This window comes from Selaginella moellendorffii, unplaced genomic scaffold, assembly GCF_000143415.4.
Source record: "Selaginella moellendorffii unplaced genomic scaffold, v1.0 SELMOscaffold_4, whole genome shotgun sequence".
NCBI lineage: Eukaryota > Viridiplantae > Streptophyta > Lycopodiopsida > Selaginellales > Selaginellaceae > Selaginella > Selaginella moellendorffii.
This window is the reverse complement of record NW_003314265.1, coordinates 1,585,144-1,603,889: the sequence shown is the minus strand read 5'-3', so window position 1 is coordinate 1,603,889 and position 18,746 is coordinate 1,585,144. Positions and strand designations below refer to the sequence as shown.

Genomic DNA, 18,746 nt, shown 5'->3' with positions numbered 1-18,746 from the left:
AGTAGAGCGCATTAATAGGGTTAGGGTTTTGTACTCCACGAGCATGAGCTATGGGGTGGACGGATGTAGGCTCCAAGGTAGGGCGCCTCATCCTCGACTCCTCCCAGCCGATCATCAACCAGCTCCATCGATCGCGATCCCTGCCGCGGCAGCAACAGCAAGAATCCCCCTCTCCTCCTCCTCCTCAGGTACTCCGCGCTCGATTTCTCGGGTTTCACATCCTCGTCGTGTAATCTCGGCCAGGACGACCTCCGATCCTCCGGCGATGGCGAATTCCGCGGCCCCGACACCTCCTCTCTATCGGCATTCCTCTACTCCTTCCTGTCCTCCCCGCAATCCGCCAGCGGCGGAGCGGATGAGTCAAGAGCGTCCTCTTCGTGGGAGGAGGGCTTCTCGGGCGACCCCGACGCCGACTGGTTTGTGGTTTCTGGCAATGAGTTAGAGCATTCCATAATGGAGGACTACTTGACCAGCCACTTCGAGAGCCAGGAAGCCATTGCCAAGCTCCCGCCAGCTTCGGAAGAATCGTCGCTCCTCTCTGACAAGTTTCGCAGCGTTTTGTATCCTTCGCTCCCGACGATCGTCCAAGGCCGCACCTGGGTGCTGCTCTACAGGTAAGGTGGCACTTCTTCACTCCACTCCATCGCTGCAAGCATGAGCTCACGATGTGTTCTTCGTGGTTTCGGAAACAGCACAGCACGGGATGGCATCTCGCTGCATACACTCTATAGGAAAAGCGTCCTGCTTCCAGGACCTTGTTTGCTGGTAAGCACACTTTCATCTCCTCGAACTGTGTTCTATAGTTCTGGGCTTTCGTAGGTGGCTGGAGATCGAAAGGGCGCAGTTTTTGGCGGATTGCTACTCGCTCCGTTCAAGCCGACCAGGAATAAGTATCAAGGCACCAATCAGACCTTCGTTTTCACAAACGTCTCTGGCCCGGCCAAAGTATTCCGGCCAACAGGTACTCAATCTTTCACGAAGAGCTACGCATCTTTGTTTTCAACTCTGGGATCTCGATCGCGCAGGAAGGAACAGATACTACTTCTTGTGCACAAACGACGCATTGGCGATCGGAGGAGGCGGGCATTTTGCTTTGTACCTGGATAGCGATCTGTAAGTTTTGCGGATTTTCTCTTTCTCCTCGCTGGAGCTAAACTCGATTGTTCTTTCATCAGATTAACTGGATCAAGCGGTGCCTGCGAAACTTTCGGGAGCGAGTGCCTGGCGCATGCTGAGGACTTCGATCTAAAAGATGTCGAGGTAGAATTTTTCTTCGATTCTATTTCGTGAAGAAGATCGTTGCTTGATCTGTAAATGCAGCTCTGGGGTTTTGCCCATTCGTCTCAGCGAAACAGCCTTGGCAAAACAACGAATGCCTTCGAATCTTTGTGATGATCCATTTTTCGTGTACATATACCCGCTAGAACGAAATAAAGAGGATCCTAAGATACATTTTAGGGTTTATCAGAGGCGTCGCTAATGGTGAGTGTTCTTGCGCGATCGATCGATCAATCCGTCACGAGCTTGCGATTCTCGTTTGCGCAGGTCTACCATTCGTCTTTCAAAGATGAGAGCGGCGCCGGCCAGGCTTGCGGGTGCCCCCTTCTGCCACTCCGGACTCCAATCAAGGGCCCCGCGCCTCTCGCTGATCCTGGTGAGTGATGAGCTACATTCTCTCCCAAATCCCCGAGAAAGAATGCTCACTGCTGTGATCTTCTCAAGGCCAATTCGATATCATCGACGAGGCCATCAATTTCTTCCGCGCAAACGTGCTCTTCCGCAAGTTTGAGGTGAAGAGCTCCGCGGACAAGCTCCTCATCTATCTCACCATGTACATCAACATGGCGCTCAAGCGGATCGAGACGTGTAAGTCGGAGGCCGAGGGGATCAAGGTGATTATCAATCTCGGGTTGGAGAAGTTCCCCATTCCCGGAGAGCCGGATTTTCCTCTGGGAGGACTCTTCACTACTCCTGGATCACCGCAAGAAGCTGGTAAAGTCTTTGCTTCTTTTTCTCCTCTCTTTATTCGTTTTTTTTTTTTTTTTTGGTGCTGTCTCTAACATTCTTTGTGGTGCTCTAGATTTGTTTAGAAACTACTTAAAGCAGCTCAGAGAGGAAACTAGCGGCAGGCTTATGGGCCGTGTGTATCGACCCAATGGAAGTCCCAATAAATGGTGGCTAGCATTTGCAAAGAGGAGGTTTATGAACATCCTTCTTCCTTTCTAGAACAACGTAAGTTCTGCTGACAAAAGTTCCAAAACCTCATTGTATTTTGTTTTACAGTTGAAAGATATCTTCTAGGAATTCTATCTGTGAACCATCATCTCCCGGTATGCTTTAGCTCGATTTTATGTCGGTTGCAAAAGTTTTTAAAACGTTTGCAACTTTATAATTACAGAAAAGAAGAGTTCTCTTGTTTGTGTGTGAAGAATGGGCCTGCTCTGTACATCAAGGCCAAAACTCATTGATCATCATCTCGCGTACTCAGCAAAACAAATGAACGGCTATGAATAAAAGACCGAAGGCTCCTCAACTTGGCAGCTCCAGGCTCTCGTCTGATGCGAGACAAGACTTCGACGATGTCTTTCATCGAGGGCCGTCTTGCTGGGGACGGATCCGTGCTAATCAGAGCTATCTTGAAGACGCTGCTGATTTCTTCCTGGAAAGGCCCGTTGACGTTCCTCAGGATGGGATCTACGATGTCACTCAAAGGCTGGTCGTCTGCAATGCTGTTCCTGACCCACGAGACAAGGCTCGTACCATCCTCCATCATCGGACGTTTCCCAGTCAAGAGCTCTAGCAGGACTACTCCAAAGCTGTAAACGTCTGCTTTCTGGCTCACCTTCGCTGCTTCTGCAAGACATAGAAAGGCATTTCAAGGTGAGAACTTGAAAAGTTGATGAAGCTCTTTTAACTAACTAGTGCGTACCAGGTGCTGTGTAGCCGAAGGATCTGTTCAAGCAGGACAAGTTTCTCGAATCCCCGATGAGCTTGGCTAGTCCGACATCCGCAATGCGAGCGCCAAACGCCGAGTCTAGAAGTACGTTGTTGGACTTGATGTCGCAGTGCACGATTGAGTACTGATGGTGCAAATATGACAGGCCTTGAGCAGCCCCCACGGCAATTTTGTACCGGGTGTTCCAGTGAAGCTTGGGTCCCGAAGGCCTGTGGAGTGCCTCGGCAAGGCTCTTGTTGGGCATGTACTCGTAGAGGAAGATTTTTGCGCCTTTGTAGACGAGGAAGTCCTCCAGCTTCACAACGTTTGGATGGCGGATGCGGTTGAGCTTCCTGGCGGCGGAAGTGTAGTAGTACGTGTTCTTGGTGTCGTCGGCATCTTGCTCGGTACGTCCTACTTTCACCGCTAGGATCTTCTCCCATGCAAATATGCCTCTGAACACTGATCCATATGGCCCCGTGCCAATAACATTACCATCACTGAACCCCTCTGTTGCCTTTTCAATCTCTGTATAGAGCGTAGGAACTCTGTCTGCGAACTTGTTCTCCTGCATGACGGTGGACTTCTTTCGTTTCAGAGCTCTATAGGCGCACAACAAAAAGATTGCCGTAGCCGCAAGGAAGACTCCTCCAAGGACGAGAAAGACAAGGCCTACTGTCCTTCCAGCGGACCTTCTTCTTCGGGATCGAGGTGTGGCAGGAGAAGTACCAGCAGGAGGTTGGCTGCCGCAACTTGCCAGAGGAGGCCCACACAAGTTCAAGTTGTTCATGAAGACACTTGGAGAAGCGCCAGTGAAGAGCGTTATCTGAGGTATCTCGCCACTGAGTTGATTGTTCGAGAAGTTGAACTGATCAAGACTTCTCAGTTCTCCGAGGGATGAAGGAATCGGTCCAGAAAAGCTGTTGCTGGAGATATCCAACACTGTCAACGACGTAAACGTGCTGAAATAATCGGGAATGGTGTCACTGATGTTGTTGTGGCTCAAGTCGAGCGTGTGGAGTCCCGTCAAGCTGAGCAGAGTTGGAAGGCTTCCTTGGAATAGGTTCCTGGACACGTTCAAAGCCTCTAGAACAGGTAGCCGATAGAAGTCGTTCGGCATCGGCCCCGAGAAGCGATTACTTCCGAGAAGAAGGGACTTGAGATGTTCCAGCTCGTTGCTCAGCGATAACTGGCCTCCCATCTGGTTCATGGAAAGATCGAGGACCTCCAACCGAAGTGACTGGAACTGTGGAAAGCTGCCGGAGATGAAGTTGTTGGAGACGACCAACGTTTGCAGCGACGAGCAGTTCTCGACTGTGAGCAGTGTTCCTTCGATCCTGTTATTCGAAAGATCGAGCAGCGATAGATTCCCGCTGCTACACAGCCTCGGAGGTAAGCCTCCGGAGAACCTGTTATTGGAAGCATTTAACACACGTAGATCGCTTGTCATTCCCAGCGCAGGTGGCAAAGGCCCTTGAAACTGGTTCCCCGAGAGACTCAACACGGACAAGTTGGAAAGGAGACCGATCCGCAGCGGCAGCTCACCTGTGAAACTGTTGAGAGACAAATCCAGCGCGTCCAGCGTCACCATCGCCCCAAACGAATCCGGTACGCTTCCTGTTATGTTGTTGGAGCTCAAGTTGAGTGACAGCATTTGCCTCCAGGTGCTTCCCAGGCCCAGCGGCAATTCTCCCGACAACCTGTTACGCGAGACGTCGAGGCTGGACAGGCTGAAGAGGCTGCCAAGCTCCACCGGAAGGCTCCCGGTGAAGTTGCAACTCGACGCCTGGAACTCGTTCAAGTTGACGAGCCGGCCAAGCTCGCTTGGAATCTGCCCCTGGAACAAGTTGCGGTTGATGGTCAGCCTCTTGAGCGCAATGCAGCCTCCGAGCTCCCTTGGAAGCGGCCCGGACAGACTGTTGTTGTACAGCGCCAAGTGCGTGAGCCGCTGGAGCCTGCCGATCGTAGCCGGGACGCCACCTCGAAGACGGTTGTTATAAACTTGGAAGAACGTGAGCGACGAGCAGTTCCCGATCTCGCTGGGGATGAAACCATCCAGCTCGTTGTCATCGACTCTCAGCCTGGTCAGGAGACGGAGAGAACCGATCGAGGCCGGGATGGAGCCTTGCAGCCTGTTCATGAAGAGCCGGAGGCTGGTCAAGTTCGGCAGCAAGTCGAGGCGCTGAGGTATGGTTCCAGTCAACGAGTTTTGGCTGAGATTGATATCCGTGAGTTGTGTGCAGCTGGTGACCTCGCTGGGGATGAAACCGGAGATGCTGTTCCTGGACAAGTCGAGAGCCTGGAGGCCCAGGAGCCTCCCGATCGCCGGAGATATCACACCTTGCAACGATCTCCCTGACAGAGAGATCCCTGTCACCGTGCCGGTGCCGTTTCGACAGCGAATCCCCTGCCATGAGCAGTAGCTCGTCGATCGAGTCCAGCCTCTCAAGCTCCCCAATGGATCCGTGAGATTGCTGCGGAGCTCCAGAAGCACGGAGCCATCGTCGCTGGTCTGAGCTGCGACGAATCTAGTAGCTACGAGGAGGAGGGAGACCAAGGAGCAAATCAGTACCGAGTTGCAGCGCTCCCTGCTCGTCCGGAGAAGACCCATCAGAGTTGCATCGCTCGCTCGCTCGCTCGCTCCTGCCGCAAACACCAGCGCCGCTCTTTGTCCACCCAGGTGATTTAAGGCTACCTCTCTATCAATCAATCACAAGTACTGACTTGTTTGGTTTGCGCAGCCTTGGATTGCCGCCTTGGATTGATTTGTTGGAACGCAAACCTCACTGTGAGGGGCCGCAAAAGATAGCAGCGCGATTGGTTTGGTGAGGAGCGGGTCGTGTGAGAAAGCGTGGACTTGAGAAGGTTCGTTGTGGTACGTGCCCGATTCTTTGATTTTTTCTACTTTTCTCTCGTGTTTTTTTCTTTCTTTTTTATTCTTTCCAATCTGATAAGATGTAAGATGGCACATCTTTGTTATGCTATTAGTCCCTCCCGCCTTGCTTGTCTCTTTGCTTTCCTAGCGCATGCCGCGTGCCTTTCTTCTTCACATCTCTCACTCGCTCTTACAGGTTCTCTCACAAGGCGCTTCCAAGGAGAGTTTTTCAAAGAACGCGGAAAGGAGCGAAAAGACGACCGAATCGTGGCCGTCGGTGATGCCCCGTGACGTCACGCGCGTTTTTGTGATTCGCTCGGCGCTTGTGAGGTGGAATGCGTCGCCCTCTTGCTGCATTGTCGACGTTCTTTTCCATTTTTCCATCTGTTTTTCTAGGTGGCCAACCCGGCCCAGTCGCAAAGGAATGATACAAGAAAAACATGGCCACTAAAGGAAATGTTCCCGCTTGGAGTTATTAGAGCGTGGCAGCCAAGGAGTTGAGCACAAGCGCGATGCTTTTTCCCTTCTCGATTCGAGCTCCAAGAATTTTCAATACTTCCACTTGACTTCCACCTGGAATTTATGTCCAACCAAGTCAAATTGCTGGGCTGTAGGAAGCTAAACTCAGACTTTGACATTATAGCTGTAGCATCATTCAGGAGACAAGAGAAAACCCTACTTTTAACTTGCCAGTCCGATTTCGGTCCAATTCCAAGAGAGAGGCCTTTCAACGCAAATGCATACCAGGCGGGCGGCGATTTTTCCCTGTATTCCGGAGCGTGCTTGGTGACAACATTCCACGCCGCATTCTGTGCACCAATCAAACTCCCCTCGTGGTCTTTTCTACCAAAGATTTGTCAACATGATTACAAAAGCAAGGCTTTTGTATGGCAATTATACTTTTGTTTAGAATCCATTCACCTTTTGATATCCCCTATTCATATCCAAATCAGGAGCATTAGCTGTCCTTTAAATCTTTTGAATCTGGAAAAATAAAAGAGGAGATATATCTCATAAATTTATAATTTATAATTTTACGAATTTCCAGTAATATAATAATCTATAGCTGGTATTGACAAAATAGAGAAAAATCAGGGGTTGTAGCTCAGATGGTAGAGCGATCGCTTTGCATGCGATAGGTAAGGGGATCGATGCCCCTCAACTCCACATATTTAACTTAATTAAAATCATGTATTTCATTTCATTTTATATTTTTAAATTAGATGATTATTTACACACATATATATATATATATCAGTAAACCAGTTTGAAGCTGGTTGACACCAACGCGGTCACCGCGTTCATGAGCCGGGGATACGCGCAGCCCGTACAGGGTGGCGCCTTCTCCTTGCAAATGGCCATGCCCGTACCGAGATACAGATCCGGCGCGGTGGTGTACGTGGCCCACTTGTTCTCCAATCTCCACCGCCCATCCTGGAGCCGGAATATCGTAAACTCTGGCCAATAGTTGATCTTAATGTACTGCTTTGCGTCCACACACACAAACCTCCTGGATAGACAAAGCCAACTAAGAACCCTAATTTCCCTTTTCCTAAAAGAAGAGAACTTACCAAGCCGACTCCTGGCCACCCCAAATTGGGTCATTGTCCGCGGCAGTGATGCTCCCGTCGCAGTGGAAGAAGCGGGCCAATGCCGGCTTGCCATGTGTCGAGGGATCTAACGAATACCAATATTGTCCACAGACCTAGAGAGCCATGGCGAACTTTTAATCAACCTCTATTTTCTATATAATTTGCCTTACGGGTTTAACGCGAAGCTCCCATGTACGGCTGCACATATCGCTGGAAACCAGCCGGTACTGGAAAGAAGAAATTTGTTAGAAGAAAGCTTAAGATGATATGATAGTAGAAGCGAACAAGGCCCAGTAGTAGACTCTAGACTGTTCTGGAAACCTCTTCCACACAAACCTTGCGGGAATCGTCCATGAGGAGACTGTAGGCCGCGCGGGCAGCAATTGGGCGATGGAGGGCGAGCATCTGGAGGGGGATCTGGGCCCTGAGGCCCAGGAGCTGGGCGAGCAGGGGACGCCATAGCACGTCCGAGGATGCGAGGCCTCGCCACGATCGGCAAACAAGGCGGCATCGTGCCAAGCTCTGTGCATCCAGCCGCGACATGATGCTCCACTGGAGCAAGTCACTGCTCACGAGTTCCTCTTGTTCCTCCTCCTCCTCCTCCTCCTCTTCGGGATCATCATCTACCTTCGGATCTCCCCGATCTTCTTCTTCTTGCTCAATCCCTTCCCGCTGCTTCTTCTTCCTCCTCTTTCTCATGCTGTTGCTGGGAATCGAGCTAGCGACTAGGGCGGCGCCTTCCATTACCACTTTACCCCTTTCCGCTTTGCGCTCTAGAAGCTAATATGCGAGCTCTACTTCCTGGGCTTTTGTCAACTTTGTAAATTCTTCTTTTTTATCTTTTAGTGTGGGACAGGTGTCGGATTGAAAACAGCGCCTTGTTCAGTGCACAAGTATAGTGGATCATTGTGAGGCTTACATCTAGCCAAAAGCACAGAAATGTAATCCAGGATATTGGATATATTCAGTATAATTATACTTTGATTTGCAAAAGTGATGGATAGTAAAGCATACGATAGAAAAGTCTGCAGATGGTTCCACATCACTCAGCCTTCCAATGGACAATGGTGCATAATCTCCTCAGTGCTAGCTAAGTTTTATAGCCTAACCATGCTCACTGATTCATTGCATAGCATCTTACCTTTTTGTTGTGTTAAAAATGTTATATTTTAATTATAATAATGCAAACTAACAATGTTTTGATAAGATAAATCATGTTAAGCTATTTGGCATAAACATGATCTGGATTGCTGCAGTCGTCAAGCTTTTGAGTGCACCACATTCCAAGGTGTGTGATACTCTATTAATATATAGTTTGAAACTCACAATTTAACCAGCATCATTCTCAAGAAACTGCCCCTATTTCTACTATGAGCCGTTTGGAGGTGTTTTGTGTGCCCGTTGCGAGTGGAGATATGGCTGGCCAAAGAAGACATTTATAAATCTCAACAAGTACCTTAGTAACAAGGATTCAGAGCTTGGCCATGGGGGAGGCTTCCTCTCCACTTGCTACAAGATGAGGGTAATCACTTTAGACACCAGCGAAGGTAAGTTTGTGGATCTTGCAGGATTGTGCCGAGCATATGATTCTCTCTTGCACTGGACAGCTTTTTCTCTGGATACTCACATGACAAACATTAATGGTAACCTTCAGTGGTGTCAGAAATAAAATATTACAAATTAGCTTGAGTGAAATGATTAGATAAGGCAAAGGAAATTGTTTTTATGATAATTACAAATTTTTGGCTGAATAACAAAGTTTACTTAAATAATTTGTTATTACAAATATACACAATTATTTCTTTCTGGCTTGCTTAGGCAGCAATATTGTTCATCAAAATGATTGTTAGTTTATATTTACTATACATCCCCAAGTGTTTAGGAGTATGATTGGACATGATCAAATGTATATCAGTAATATATAATATGCATATATATAATTTTTTTTGTTTTAGAATTAAATCCCATTATTTATTTTTTAAATTGTGGAAATCTAATAATTGATTAAAATATAATTATGATTTAGTTACCTAATTAAAAGCTTAGAGGCCAAAATGAACTCTTGAATAATATCAAATCATTTTACCTCTAGTTTTAAAACCTTTTTAATGATAATTATTCATACTCAAATTTCTAATATTCATTAAGAAAAAGAAACATTTTGAGTTCATGAGTTATATTATATTTTTCACATTTTATTTACTAGATATCTAAAATTCATAATTATTTATAATTTAATTTTATTGTTAAATATATTTTTTATTTTCTTGAAAAATTATTTGATATTTTATTTTCTTATTTTTATAATATTGTTTGAAAAAAGGAATTGAAATTTAATTAGAAAATAAATTCTATCATAACAAAAAGCATACAAATTTTATAGAACTCTAAAAAATAAAAAATTGTTAAACACTTATAAATTTTTGTCAATTCGGACGTGCCCCGTTACTTTTTTATTAAAGAAATATTAATATACTATAATAAAATAAAAAACATAACAGAATATACTTGTATATTTAAGAGATTTGCGAAGCTATTTGACATAAAATGATCTGGATTGCAACAGTCCTCCTGCTTTTGAGTGTACCACATTCCAAGGTGTGTGATACTCTATCCATATATCCATATATAGCTGAAACTCATAATTTAATCAGGCTGGCTGTGTACCATTCCCGATAAATTGCCCCACTTTCTCCTACGAACCATTGGGAGGTGTTTTGAATGCCCGTTGCGAGTGGGGATATGGCTGGCCAAAGAGGACATTCATAAATCTCAACTACCACCTTAGCAACAAGGATTCGGACCTTGTCCCTGGTGGAGGCTTTGTGTACAGTTGCTACAAGATGAGGCTAGTCATAGTTGATGCCGACGAAGGCAAGTATGTGGATCTTGCAGGATGGTGCCGGGGATATGATTCTCAATTGCACTGGACAACTTTCCCTCTAGATACTAAAATAACAAACGTCAATGGTAACCTTCAGTGGTGTGAGAAATAATTTTTTTCACAAATTAAAAAAATACAAAGCAAAGCTTGAGTAAAATGCAAGCAAAGAGCAGGGCTTCGGGCAAAGCAAAGCAATTGTCAATTGTTTTTATGGTAAAGGCCAACTATAAAGGAAGTTCGCTTAAATAGTTTTTTATTATCGCTAAACGGTATCTACAAGACGTCACAAAGCATAAGAATTACGTACATCCGTTATTTGCATCTTTCACTTGCTTAGGCAGTAGCGTCGCTCATCACAGTGTCCTTTGTAGCTTCTGAAAATAGTTTCACAAAAGTTAGCTCCAGGGAAGAGAATAAAACCAAGCTTAGTATTGCAAGTTACCCGAGGATGTTTTCTCGTCCGGTTGCTTCTTGCCTAGGAACGATCCCATGACACCGGTTACTTTGTCCATAACACCTTTTCCCTGTTGGCTTGTAGCACCCGGACTCGCTGGTGTAGCCTCCGGCGTAGTTGCCTGTGGAGATGGAGATCCAGTGTTCTTCGATCCGCCACCCAGGGTCAACATGTCAGTGATCTTCTGCGACAAAGCCGTGTCGTGCTCGTCCGGAGTGAAAAGCTTCGTGTTCTTGCCCTCGCCAGCACCTGTTTCGGTCTCGGTTCCAGCACCGGCACCGTAGCCAAGTTTCGCAGCGACCGCATCCTTCGCGCCTATCACCTTCTGCGTTATACCGGACTGAGGAGCCTGCGTTGTCGAATCGACGTCACTCGCGGGAGTAGTCTGGGCCGTCTGAGCACCGATTCCACCGTATCCCAGCTTCGAAGCAACGGTGTCCTTGACAGCAGTAGCCGAGTCCATCGCCCGGGAAGTGACGCTCGGGGTGGTACCAGTGGCGGACTCGGTTTGCTCGGTGGTTTGTCCCGAGGCTGGTACGTCCGTCGGCCCTGTGCTCGAAGGTAGCTTGCTGCTGACTGTATCCTTTGCAGAGACTGCGGCATCTCGAGCCTTTTCTGTCCAAGTTTTGGAATCCTGTCCGGTACCTTCCGTGACACCCGTTGGAGCCGTGGGAGAGGTAGTGTCCGTTGTGGATGCCTTGGGCGATCCCATGAGAGCGTTCTTCACCGAGAAGACGCTCTCGGAAGCTCTCTGCATCCAGCCCTTCTGCGAGTCACTGGTTTTGAGCTGCGGATCCGATGGAACTTCGGTATCAACCTGGAGCAAACGTTAATAAGTCTTGAAAAGTTGACAGTTTCACAAACCTTGTCGCTTGGCGACTTATCGACGACTTCGGATGACAAGAGATCACTGCCGCTGCTGTCCACGCCGTCCACGACAGGCTTGGCCTCGTCCTGTGACGCTGATGGCTTCATAATACTCTCGGGAATCTTCTCCTCCGTCTTCCCGGCTAGAGCTCCAGCCGCAAGAGAAGACGAATCCGTTCCGAGGGAATCAGATTCTCCTCGAGGCTTGCTTTCAAAGCCGCTAGACTCCAATCCTGACGAAAGTCCGGACGATTCTTGACCTGAAGAACAAAAAAGCTCGAGTCAGAAATATGTATCCCCAAGTTGGTTTCTCATGAGTTACTGACCATGAGCGGCCGGAACTTCCTCTTGCCTCTTCTTAGTTTCGTCCCATGATGGAGCTTCGCTAGTCGCCGAGCGAGGCTCATCATCGCTGCGAGGCCACTCGGATCCAGGAGCAGGAGCACTTGGATCGGCCTGGCCATGCACTCCGCCGCTCAAAAGACCACCACTTTCCTTCTTCTCTGGGCCGAGATCAAGTTCTCTGGATTGGAAATCATGTTCGCCACCATGAACAGCACCCTCTAGAAAAACACGCAATGAATCTCATCACCAACTTAATTCTATAAACAATGGAAAAGGACGAACAAAGCTTTACCATGGCGAGCCTCTGGAGTAGCGGCAGCTCCCTGGTATCCCGTTTGCTGCTGTTCCTGCCAGGCCAAAACAAATCATCAGCAATTCGATGGATCCATCGAAAAATATCACCCAATTTCCTTCCAAGTTACCTGATCATAGCGAGGAGTATCGTCTCCCTGCTCGCCCTCGCTGCTGCTGCTACTAGTGTCGCCGCCGGCGCCCTCGACATCGTCTCCCTGCCCCTCCTTACGCTTCTTGGACTTTCCCTTGATCTTGCCAGTGAGCTTTTTCGCCTTGTCCTTGACCTTGCCCACAACGGATTTCTTCTTGTGATCGCCCTCCTGAGAGTGCGGAGACTCAGCCTCTTGCTCGCCTGGATGGATCGAGAGAGAAAGAGGGTGAGAACAAAAATCTAGCGAGAAATTCTTGCTTTCCTCTGCTTACCGGGTGTCATCTTCATGTAATCCCCGCCCTGCTCGCCCGATGGATACGCCTGCGACTGCATTCCGATCAACCACAAATTCGCTTAGAATCACCGACGATCTCTCTCTTTTCTCTCTCGAGACTCTCTCTTTGCCTTTCGCTATCCCGCTGCGCCCTGCAATTTTAAGAGAGTGGATGAGCTAAACCTCACAAACTAGCGGACATATACAGTTGGCAAGTGCCACTCGTCCCCTTGGCGAGCCACCGCGTGGCGAGGAAAGGACACGTAACGCATGACGCGTGTCGTTGTGCCGACAAGCCCAGAACAGAAAAAAATCCGCCACCTTTCGGTGGGCGCTGCTGCTGCTGCTGGCCCCTCCAAAAATGTCAAAAGAATCTGAGGCCATCCAAATAGCCGGAAGATTCTCGTCCATTTTGCTGTGAGATTCATGATATTATTTTCTGCCAACTTTGACAAGTTTTGTTGCCTACCCAATAGAGGCAAGGATGAGCATGGTTTATAGGCAAAAATGAATGGATTGAGATAATGGAAGGAAAGAGAAGATCGAGCAAGCAACAAGTGAGATTTGAAGTCCACCGACGAGAACGAAAAAACTAATAGCTTGAGGGTTGATCCAATCCCATCGCCACCCTTCTGCCCAATCAATTGTTTCAGCGCCTAGCCTCATCTTGTAGCAAGTGTACGCATCCAACTATACTTGCCTCGGTCCCCATCCACAGTGACTAGCCTCATCTTGTAGCAACTGTACCGACGAGAATGAAAAAACAAACTTGCTTGAAGGATTGATCCAATCCCATCGCCACCTCAATAGCTTCACAACCAGAATTCCATTCTGTGACGTGTGGAGTTTCGATTCATGGCTCGGTCTCCACCACCGTGAAACTCGCTTCTCTCGCGTTAGAACTCTGGCTTCCCCTCGGAGAAAAGCCTGGAGCTATCAGAGTTTCTCGAGCGCGCGCTCTCTCTCTCTCTCGCTTCGGAGTTAAGTTGCTGCTTTGTCAATGGAGGCTTCGTTTCCTGCGAGGCCAATCTCTTTGCTGGCCACGGCCAGAAACGCTGCTGCTGCGTCCGCCACCGATTCGCCAGACTTGAGCCTCTTGCTGGAGGAGTGATCGGGTTGCGGCCGGTTGTTCTTCTTCGTCGTCGTCCTCATTCCAGCTTCTCTCACGAGGAGCTTTTGTTCTGAACGAACGAAGAACAGCGAACGCGAGTGAGAAGCGAAGTCTTCTCTAGCTATTCTGTATATGTCACCTTCTGTGAGATCAGGAATCGCGTGCTCGATGAAGCGATTCGCGGCCTTGACGTCCAAGCTCAACGTTGGTCGCGGGGCTGCAAGGAGCGATAAGAACACAACGTAGCACGCAAAGTTTCATAGACAAAGCCTCGCCTTTGCTTCTATCGCAGGCGTACTGGACCTTCTCGTCGTAGAGATTCACTCTGTCCTGCAAAACATATAGAGGGCGATCACAAGGAAGAAAGAAAAGAAGATAGAGATAGAACCAACCAGCTCGGATTTCACGGGATGATCCTCCGGGCATTCTCCCCGCGTCCTCAAGAGCACTGCCGCAAAGGAGAAAATCTTGCAAATGGAATGAAGAGAATGCGCGATTTCGCGAAGAGCACACTTACAGCAATAGACGGCATTGAGCGCCTTGGACACGGCCATGTAGGCCGAGGCGCGATCCGCCGGCGCCAGCAGCGCCAATGCATCCGGCGACCAGGAATTCAAGAGCTTCTTCATGTGCTGCTCCAGCCGCTCCAATCGACCGTCCATGCCGCTCACGCCCTCCATCACTTCCTCCGGGATAGGGGCCGCCATCGTCTCCTCTAAAACCTCCAGGGTTAGGGCTTCCAAGTTCTTGCGATTTAAAACCCTTCGGCTCTTTACCTTTAGGTTCTTCTTTGCGTGGAAATGGAGCGATCTGGAAATGGCGCCAGCTCCAGCAGCTCCGGGAAGGAGATCGCGGATGCCGCCAGTGATCAGGGCTCCATCGATACGTCGGAATCGGTGCAGGAGCCCGGATCCTCAGGTAATCTTTCCTGGACAGGAATCGATTCTCTAGGGCTTTGGCTATCGGATGCTACCGAGATTTTGTTCGAATTCACGCATTTCTTGCGTCCTCGCAGACGGCGAGGCCAAGCAGGCGATGGAAAACAAGGAAGACGAGGAGCTATCGCGAGGCCTGAATGAGATTTCCATTGCCAAGGGTCAGAGTGACGGAAATCCAAATCGCAGCTCGTCTGGGGAATCTTCTGGAACAAATGGTGCTGGAGGAGAGGAGATGGCGCGTCGTGTTTCACATGATGGAAATAGCTGGGTCCCTGGAAAGAGACATGCAGACGAAGTGAGAATTCATCCTTTGTTTCTCTTTGCACTCTCTCAATTTAAATTTTTTTTTTCTGGCACAGGATGATAGCAGCGAGTCATGGCGTAAACACAAGAAGCACTTCTTTGTTCTCAGCAATGCCGGAAAGCCTATATACTCCAGGTGTGGTTTTTCTCTGTTGCTACGCTGTTCTTGATCTCCATTGTTTAGATATGGAGATGAGCACAAGTTGGCTGGCTTCTCCGCAACACTACAGGCAATCATGTCGTTTGTAATAACTAGGTACATTCCATGACTTTTTTTCTTCTTTTCCTTCATTTTGATTCTTTGGATTTACAGCGGAGATTGCCTGCAACTGGTGCGTGCTGGAAATCATCAGGTTGGTTTGTTTTTCTGAAGGGTTTACTTCAAGTGATTTGCTTGCAGATCGTTTTTCTAGTAAAAGGACCGCTGTACCTTGTATCGATTAATTCCACGGAGGAGCCGTATCAGGCTATGAAACGTCAGTTAGAGCTCCTTCATGGCCAGGTATGCTTCCTTGACGATACTGTTGCCACTAACCGGGTACAAGCTTAGCTTTTTCTCATCCTCACGAAAGCTGTGGAAAGATGTTTCGCGAAGCATGCCACCTTTGATATGAAGACCTTGTTGGGAGGAACGGACATCGTGCTTTCGTCCTTGGTGCACTCATTTAATTGGTAAGGTGCATCGTAAAAGGTGAAGAAAGCTGATTGATTCGCTGTTCGTGTTCAGGAACTTTACTGTATTCCTCCATGCGTATGCCTGCTTGCCACTGCCATATGCTGCGAGGCAGACCGCAGGAGCCGCATTACAAGATATTGCAGAATCCGGCGTGCTGTTTGCACTTCTGATGTCGGGATATAAGGTCGTACGCTCTGTCTTATTGCGGTTGTAATCTCCATTTTCAGGTCATCAACATGGTGGGACCTCGCAAGGCTTCTCTTCACCCGGACGACCTGTTCCTTCTTTCCAACTTTGTTTCGTCGTCGGATTCATTCCGGTAATCTTACATATACTGGCGTTGCTTGCTGATATTCACCATTCTGCAGAACAACAGAGTCCTTTTCTCCAGTATGTCTGCCACACTATAATCCGAATGCGTTTGTGTATGCGTATGTTCAGTACCTTACTGTAAGTACTGCCTGACAATGGGATCTAGATACTATGTCATGATGTTCCTGCAGGAGAGCGTTTATCTTGTGCTGATTTCAACATCCTTGGATAGCTTCTATCATTTGAAAGATTGCAGGTTTGTGAAGGGATTATGTTATGGTTTATGAGTCTAATGAGCCTTTCAGAGCGCGAGCTGAGATGATATTGAAGAAGTCTCGAGTTCTAGGCGAGATGAGTCGTTCAGTGGAACGAGGGGGCTTACGTGTGAAAGATCTGTCTTTAGACTCACAGAACGGATTTACTGCGAGGAAGCCAGATGTCGTTCGTGAGAATACCAAGACGCTTTTGGGGGGTCCAGCAGGCCTTTGGCACTTTCTATACAGGAGTACCTATCTCGATCAGTATGTTGCTTCCGAGTTTACACCGCCGTTGCATACATACGCAGCCCAGAAAAAGTACGTAGAAGTTTACAGTTGCTGTTCTGACTAGCTTTCAATGGCCTCAGGTTGTTTAGAGCGTACCAACGCATCCATTTCTCTATGCATGACGAAAACGGGGGTCATCACAAGATGCAGTACAGGAGAGACGAGAACTATGGTCTGTTCCGTTCTGTAAATATTAAAGTAGCTGTCACATTTGTGCTTGCAGTGCTGATGTACTGGAGAACGTCCGATTTTGAGCTCTACGCGGCTTTTGATCCCTTGGCAGAGAAGGTAAAGCTCGGTTGGTTTTCGTGCTCTGTAACATTCTGTGTAACGCAGAGTGCGGCCATCAGAGTTTCGAACCTCGTCTGTCAATGGCTTCGAAATCTAGAAAGTGAAGTGTTTTTGCTAGGTGCAACTTCATTTAACTGGTGACAGTTTTTGCGAATAAAACTTAACGAAAGGTTACCATGCCAAGAGGTATTCCCGAGACTGTTATATTGTTCAAAGATCAAGGGATTTGAGTATTCAAATCCACCAGGTATGATCATTTCACTTGGCACGTCGATCTCTTGCTTTCAGTGACAGCTACTTTTGATATCAACAGCAGGACGACAATGCAAAGAGCCTATTTGGTCACTCGTTTCTATTGCGTGTGCGAGCGTGTTAAGTACAAGATTGAGATTTGTGCTTTTGGCAACATCGTTGCGGTTGGCCTTTTGCTACAGTGCTGGCTGCTGAATTGAAGGTACTCAGAAAGTACACAGGAATCATTTCAGTCTGGTCGCACTTGTTTGAGCATGTTCTTTACCGTATAGCTTTGAGTCAGAGCGTCTTGTAGTAGTCCAAAGCGACTGTGTGTGTTTGCTGGTTCATTCCAGGCTATGCATGGTTGGATCTGTCCTTGCAAGATGCGTCTTTTGCTTGTCGCATTGAATGAGCTCGGATATCAGGTCCATGCATCATGCATGCATCCGCGCGTGCAGTGTTGGCTCGATCCTGTTGGTAAGAGCGTCTGTCATTATGCTTTTGTGTTGCTAGCCATGCACACGAATGATGAACAGCTTTTCTTCGTGCTCCGCAGATCTGGATCCAAACCATGAGCTCAACAGTTTCTAAAGCGTCGAATTAAGGAAGGAGAGTCCGCTCTCCCGTCGTGACATAGCAAAAAATTTCTCGGTATGGACAACTCAAGATTGAAACCAAAAAGCTAACGTGATCCTATCTCTCTTTCACGGGAACCCGAGCTCTGGAGGAGACCGTCGGACTAAGTACCTCCCGGGCAACATGTTGCCGACGGGATTGGGACCCGACGGCACCTCGTGAAGCATCCTCCGGAATTCAGCATCACTCAAAGCAGCAATGGTCGAGGCAGGGGGTCCGGACGGAAAATAGTGGAGACGATGGTCAGCTGGGAACAGGAGATCAGAAAAGGAAAAGCAGTGTGAGCAGCATTGGATCAAGCAGGTAGAGAAAGAAAGAGCTCGATCAAGTACCTGGAGGAACCAGTCTTGCCGCTCCAAGCGTAGCAGCAGAGAAGATGATCACAAGGACAAGTAGGAGGCGCGCACGCATTGCGGATTGATCCATTGACGTTAAAAGCAAGGATCTACGATCTCACACGACGATAAGAATGCGAGAGACAGGACACCAGCTTGGATCGCTCGAGCAAAGTTCTTCCGTTGGTAGTACAACTCCTCGGCCGCGAATGGAGCTCAAGGCAACGGGATCAAACGGGAATTTATACTGGACGATCGATCGGAACAAAACAAACTCGACGCTGCAAGGATATATAGCGAGCAACAGTATTTGAGAGGTCGACACTTTCAATCCTCCTTCGTGCCTCGAAACAAGGCCGCGTCAGCCGTCGGATGCGCTCCTCCAGTTCCTCCAGGGCGTCACATCCGACGGCCCGCAATGCCCGGGGCTTGGGTGCCTGCCATGTGGCGGGCCGTGACTGCACGGACGGCAGTTTGACAAGTCGTCCGAGAGGGAACGTACGGAAGGAGGAACATAGCCTTGTCGGATTAAAAGATGGAATGTATGGAGAGGATTTGGGCGCTCCAAATGCGAGGGACCTGTTTAGTATTTTTCCAGCATCAAATCACCCAAACCCAACATTACAAAGAAAGAATAGACAAAGCTTTGGGAATATCAAACGTGTTCTTCCTTGTTTTGTGCCCCCTTCTTTTA

The 18,746-nt window shown here is 48.2% G+C and overlaps 8 protein-coding genes, 1 long non-coding RNA gene and 1 other non-coding gene across 11 annotated transcripts; 5 read left to right on the top strand and 5 right to left on the bottom strand.

The window, feature by feature from the left end:
* Positions 1-28: 28 nt before the first annotated feature.
* On the top strand, positions 29-1,450 carry LOC9654565 (TLD domain-containing protein 2). 2 transcript variants are annotated; one of them, XM_002964435.2, is made up of 8 exons: positions 29-188; positions 244-416; positions 474-614; positions 693-765; positions 820-961; positions 1,026-1,113; positions 1,176-1,260; positions 1,321-1,450. In XM_002964435.2, the coding sequence occupies exons 1-8, from the start codon at positions 51-53 to the stop codon at positions 1,390-1,392; spliced, it is 912 nt and encodes a 303-aa protein (XP_002964481.2). In that variant the 5' UTR covers positions 29-50; the 3' UTR covers positions 1,393-1,450. The 2 variants fall into 2 exon arrangements, with proteins under 2 accessions (XP_002964481.2, XP_024524846.1); XM_024669078.1 differs by having other exon boundaries at positions 244-614.
* LOC9655674 (actin-related protein 2/3 complex subunit 3) lies at positions 1,426-2,428 on the top strand. Its single transcript, XM_002964434.2, has 5 exons — positions 1,426-1,482; positions 1,546-1,654; positions 1,723-1,992; positions 2,081-2,232; positions 2,284-2,428. The coding sequence occupies exons 1-4, from the start codon at positions 1,480-1,482 to the stop codon at positions 2,224-2,226; spliced, it is 528 nt and encodes a 175-aa protein (XP_002964480.2). The 5' UTR covers positions 1,426-1,479; the 3' UTR covers positions 2,227-2,232; positions 2,284-2,428.
* Positions 2,367-5,987, bottom strand: LOC9655673 (probable leucine-rich repeat receptor-like protein kinase At5g63930). Its single transcript, XM_002964037.2, has 2 exons — positions 2,930-5,987; positions 2,367-2,853 (listed from the first exon to the last, which is right to left on the bottom strand). The coding sequence occupies exons 1-2, from the start codon at positions 5,544-5,546 to the stop codon at positions 2,462-2,464; spliced, it is 3,009 nt and encodes a 1,002-aa protein (XP_002964083.1). The 5' UTR covers positions 5,547-5,987; the 3' UTR covers positions 2,367-2,461.
* LOC112344408 lies at positions 5,504-6,262 on the top strand. Its single transcript, XR_002991674.1, has 3 exons — positions 5,504-5,615; positions 5,677-5,810; positions 6,007-6,262. It is a non-coding gene; the product is annotated as an uncharacterized LOC112344408 (long non-coding RNA).
* Positions 6,263-6,904: 642 nt separating this feature from the next.
* Positions 6,905-6,977, top strand: TRNAA-UGC. The gene has a single exon. It is a non-coding gene; the product is annotated as a tRNA-Ala (tRNA).
* Positions 6,978-7,002: 25 nt separating this feature from the next.
* On the bottom strand, positions 7,003-8,345 carry LOC9655672. The gene is made up of 4 exons (XM_002964036.2): positions 7,739-8,345; positions 7,573-7,629; positions 7,382-7,515; positions 7,003-7,320 (listed from the first exon to the last, which is right to left on the bottom strand). Exons 1-4 carry the CDS (start codon positions 8,144-8,146, stop codon positions 7,065-7,067), a joined length of 855 nt encoding a protein of 284 aa, XP_002964082.1. The 5' UTR covers positions 8,147-8,345; the 3' UTR covers positions 7,003-7,064.
* Positions 8,346-10,513: 2,168 nt separating this feature from the next.
* Positions 10,514-12,850, bottom strand: LOC9655671 (induced during hyphae development protein 1). Its single transcript, XM_002964035.2, has 7 exons — positions 12,670-12,850; positions 12,375-12,598; positions 12,245-12,299; positions 11,934-12,170; positions 11,605-11,867; positions 10,729-11,557; positions 10,514-10,660 (listed from the first exon to the last, which is right to left on the bottom strand). The coding sequence occupies exons 1-7, from the start codon at positions 12,728-12,730 to the stop codon at positions 10,620-10,622; spliced, it is 1,710 nt and encodes a 569-aa protein (XP_002964081.1). The 5' UTR covers positions 12,731-12,850; the 3' UTR covers positions 10,514-10,619.
* Positions 12,851-13,425: 575 nt separating this feature from the next.
* On the bottom strand, positions 13,426-14,686 carry LOC9654564. The gene is made up of 5 exons (XM_024669229.1): positions 14,300-14,686; positions 14,175-14,230; positions 14,058-14,112; positions 13,922-13,999; positions 13,426-13,852 (listed from the first exon to the last, which is right to left on the bottom strand). The coding sequence occupies exons 1-5, from the start codon at positions 14,487-14,489 to the stop codon at positions 13,653-13,655; spliced, it is 579 nt and encodes a 192-aa protein (XP_024524997.1). The 5' UTR covers positions 14,490-14,686; the 3' UTR covers positions 13,426-13,652.
* On the top strand, positions 14,570-18,729 carry LOC9655670 (vacuolar fusion protein MON1 homolog). The gene is made up of 17 exons (XM_002964433.2): positions 14,570-14,700; positions 14,798-15,015; positions 15,080-15,159; positions 15,208-15,279; positions 15,337-15,376; positions 15,424-15,525; positions 15,574-15,695; positions 15,751-15,883; positions 15,927-16,018; positions 16,068-16,149; positions 16,203-16,267; positions 16,317-16,586; positions 16,637-16,728; positions 16,780-16,844; positions 16,893-17,094; positions 17,161-17,301; positions 17,638-18,729. The coding sequence occupies exons 1-15, from the start codon at positions 14,583-14,585 to the stop codon at positions 16,986-16,988; spliced, it is 1,647 nt and encodes a 548-aa protein (XP_002964479.1). The 5' UTR covers positions 14,570-14,582; the 3' UTR covers positions 16,989-17,094; positions 17,161-17,301; positions 17,638-18,729.
* Positions 17,760-18,143, bottom strand: LOC112344446. Its single transcript, XM_024669230.1, has 2 exons — positions 18,050-18,143; positions 17,760-17,964 (listed from the first exon to the last, which is right to left on the bottom strand). Exons 1-2 carry the CDS (start codon positions 18,141-18,143, stop codon positions 17,786-17,788), a joined length of 273 nt encoding a protein of 90 aa, XP_024524998.1. The 3' UTR covers positions 17,760-17,785.
* Positions 18,730-18,746: the final 17 nt, after the last annotated feature.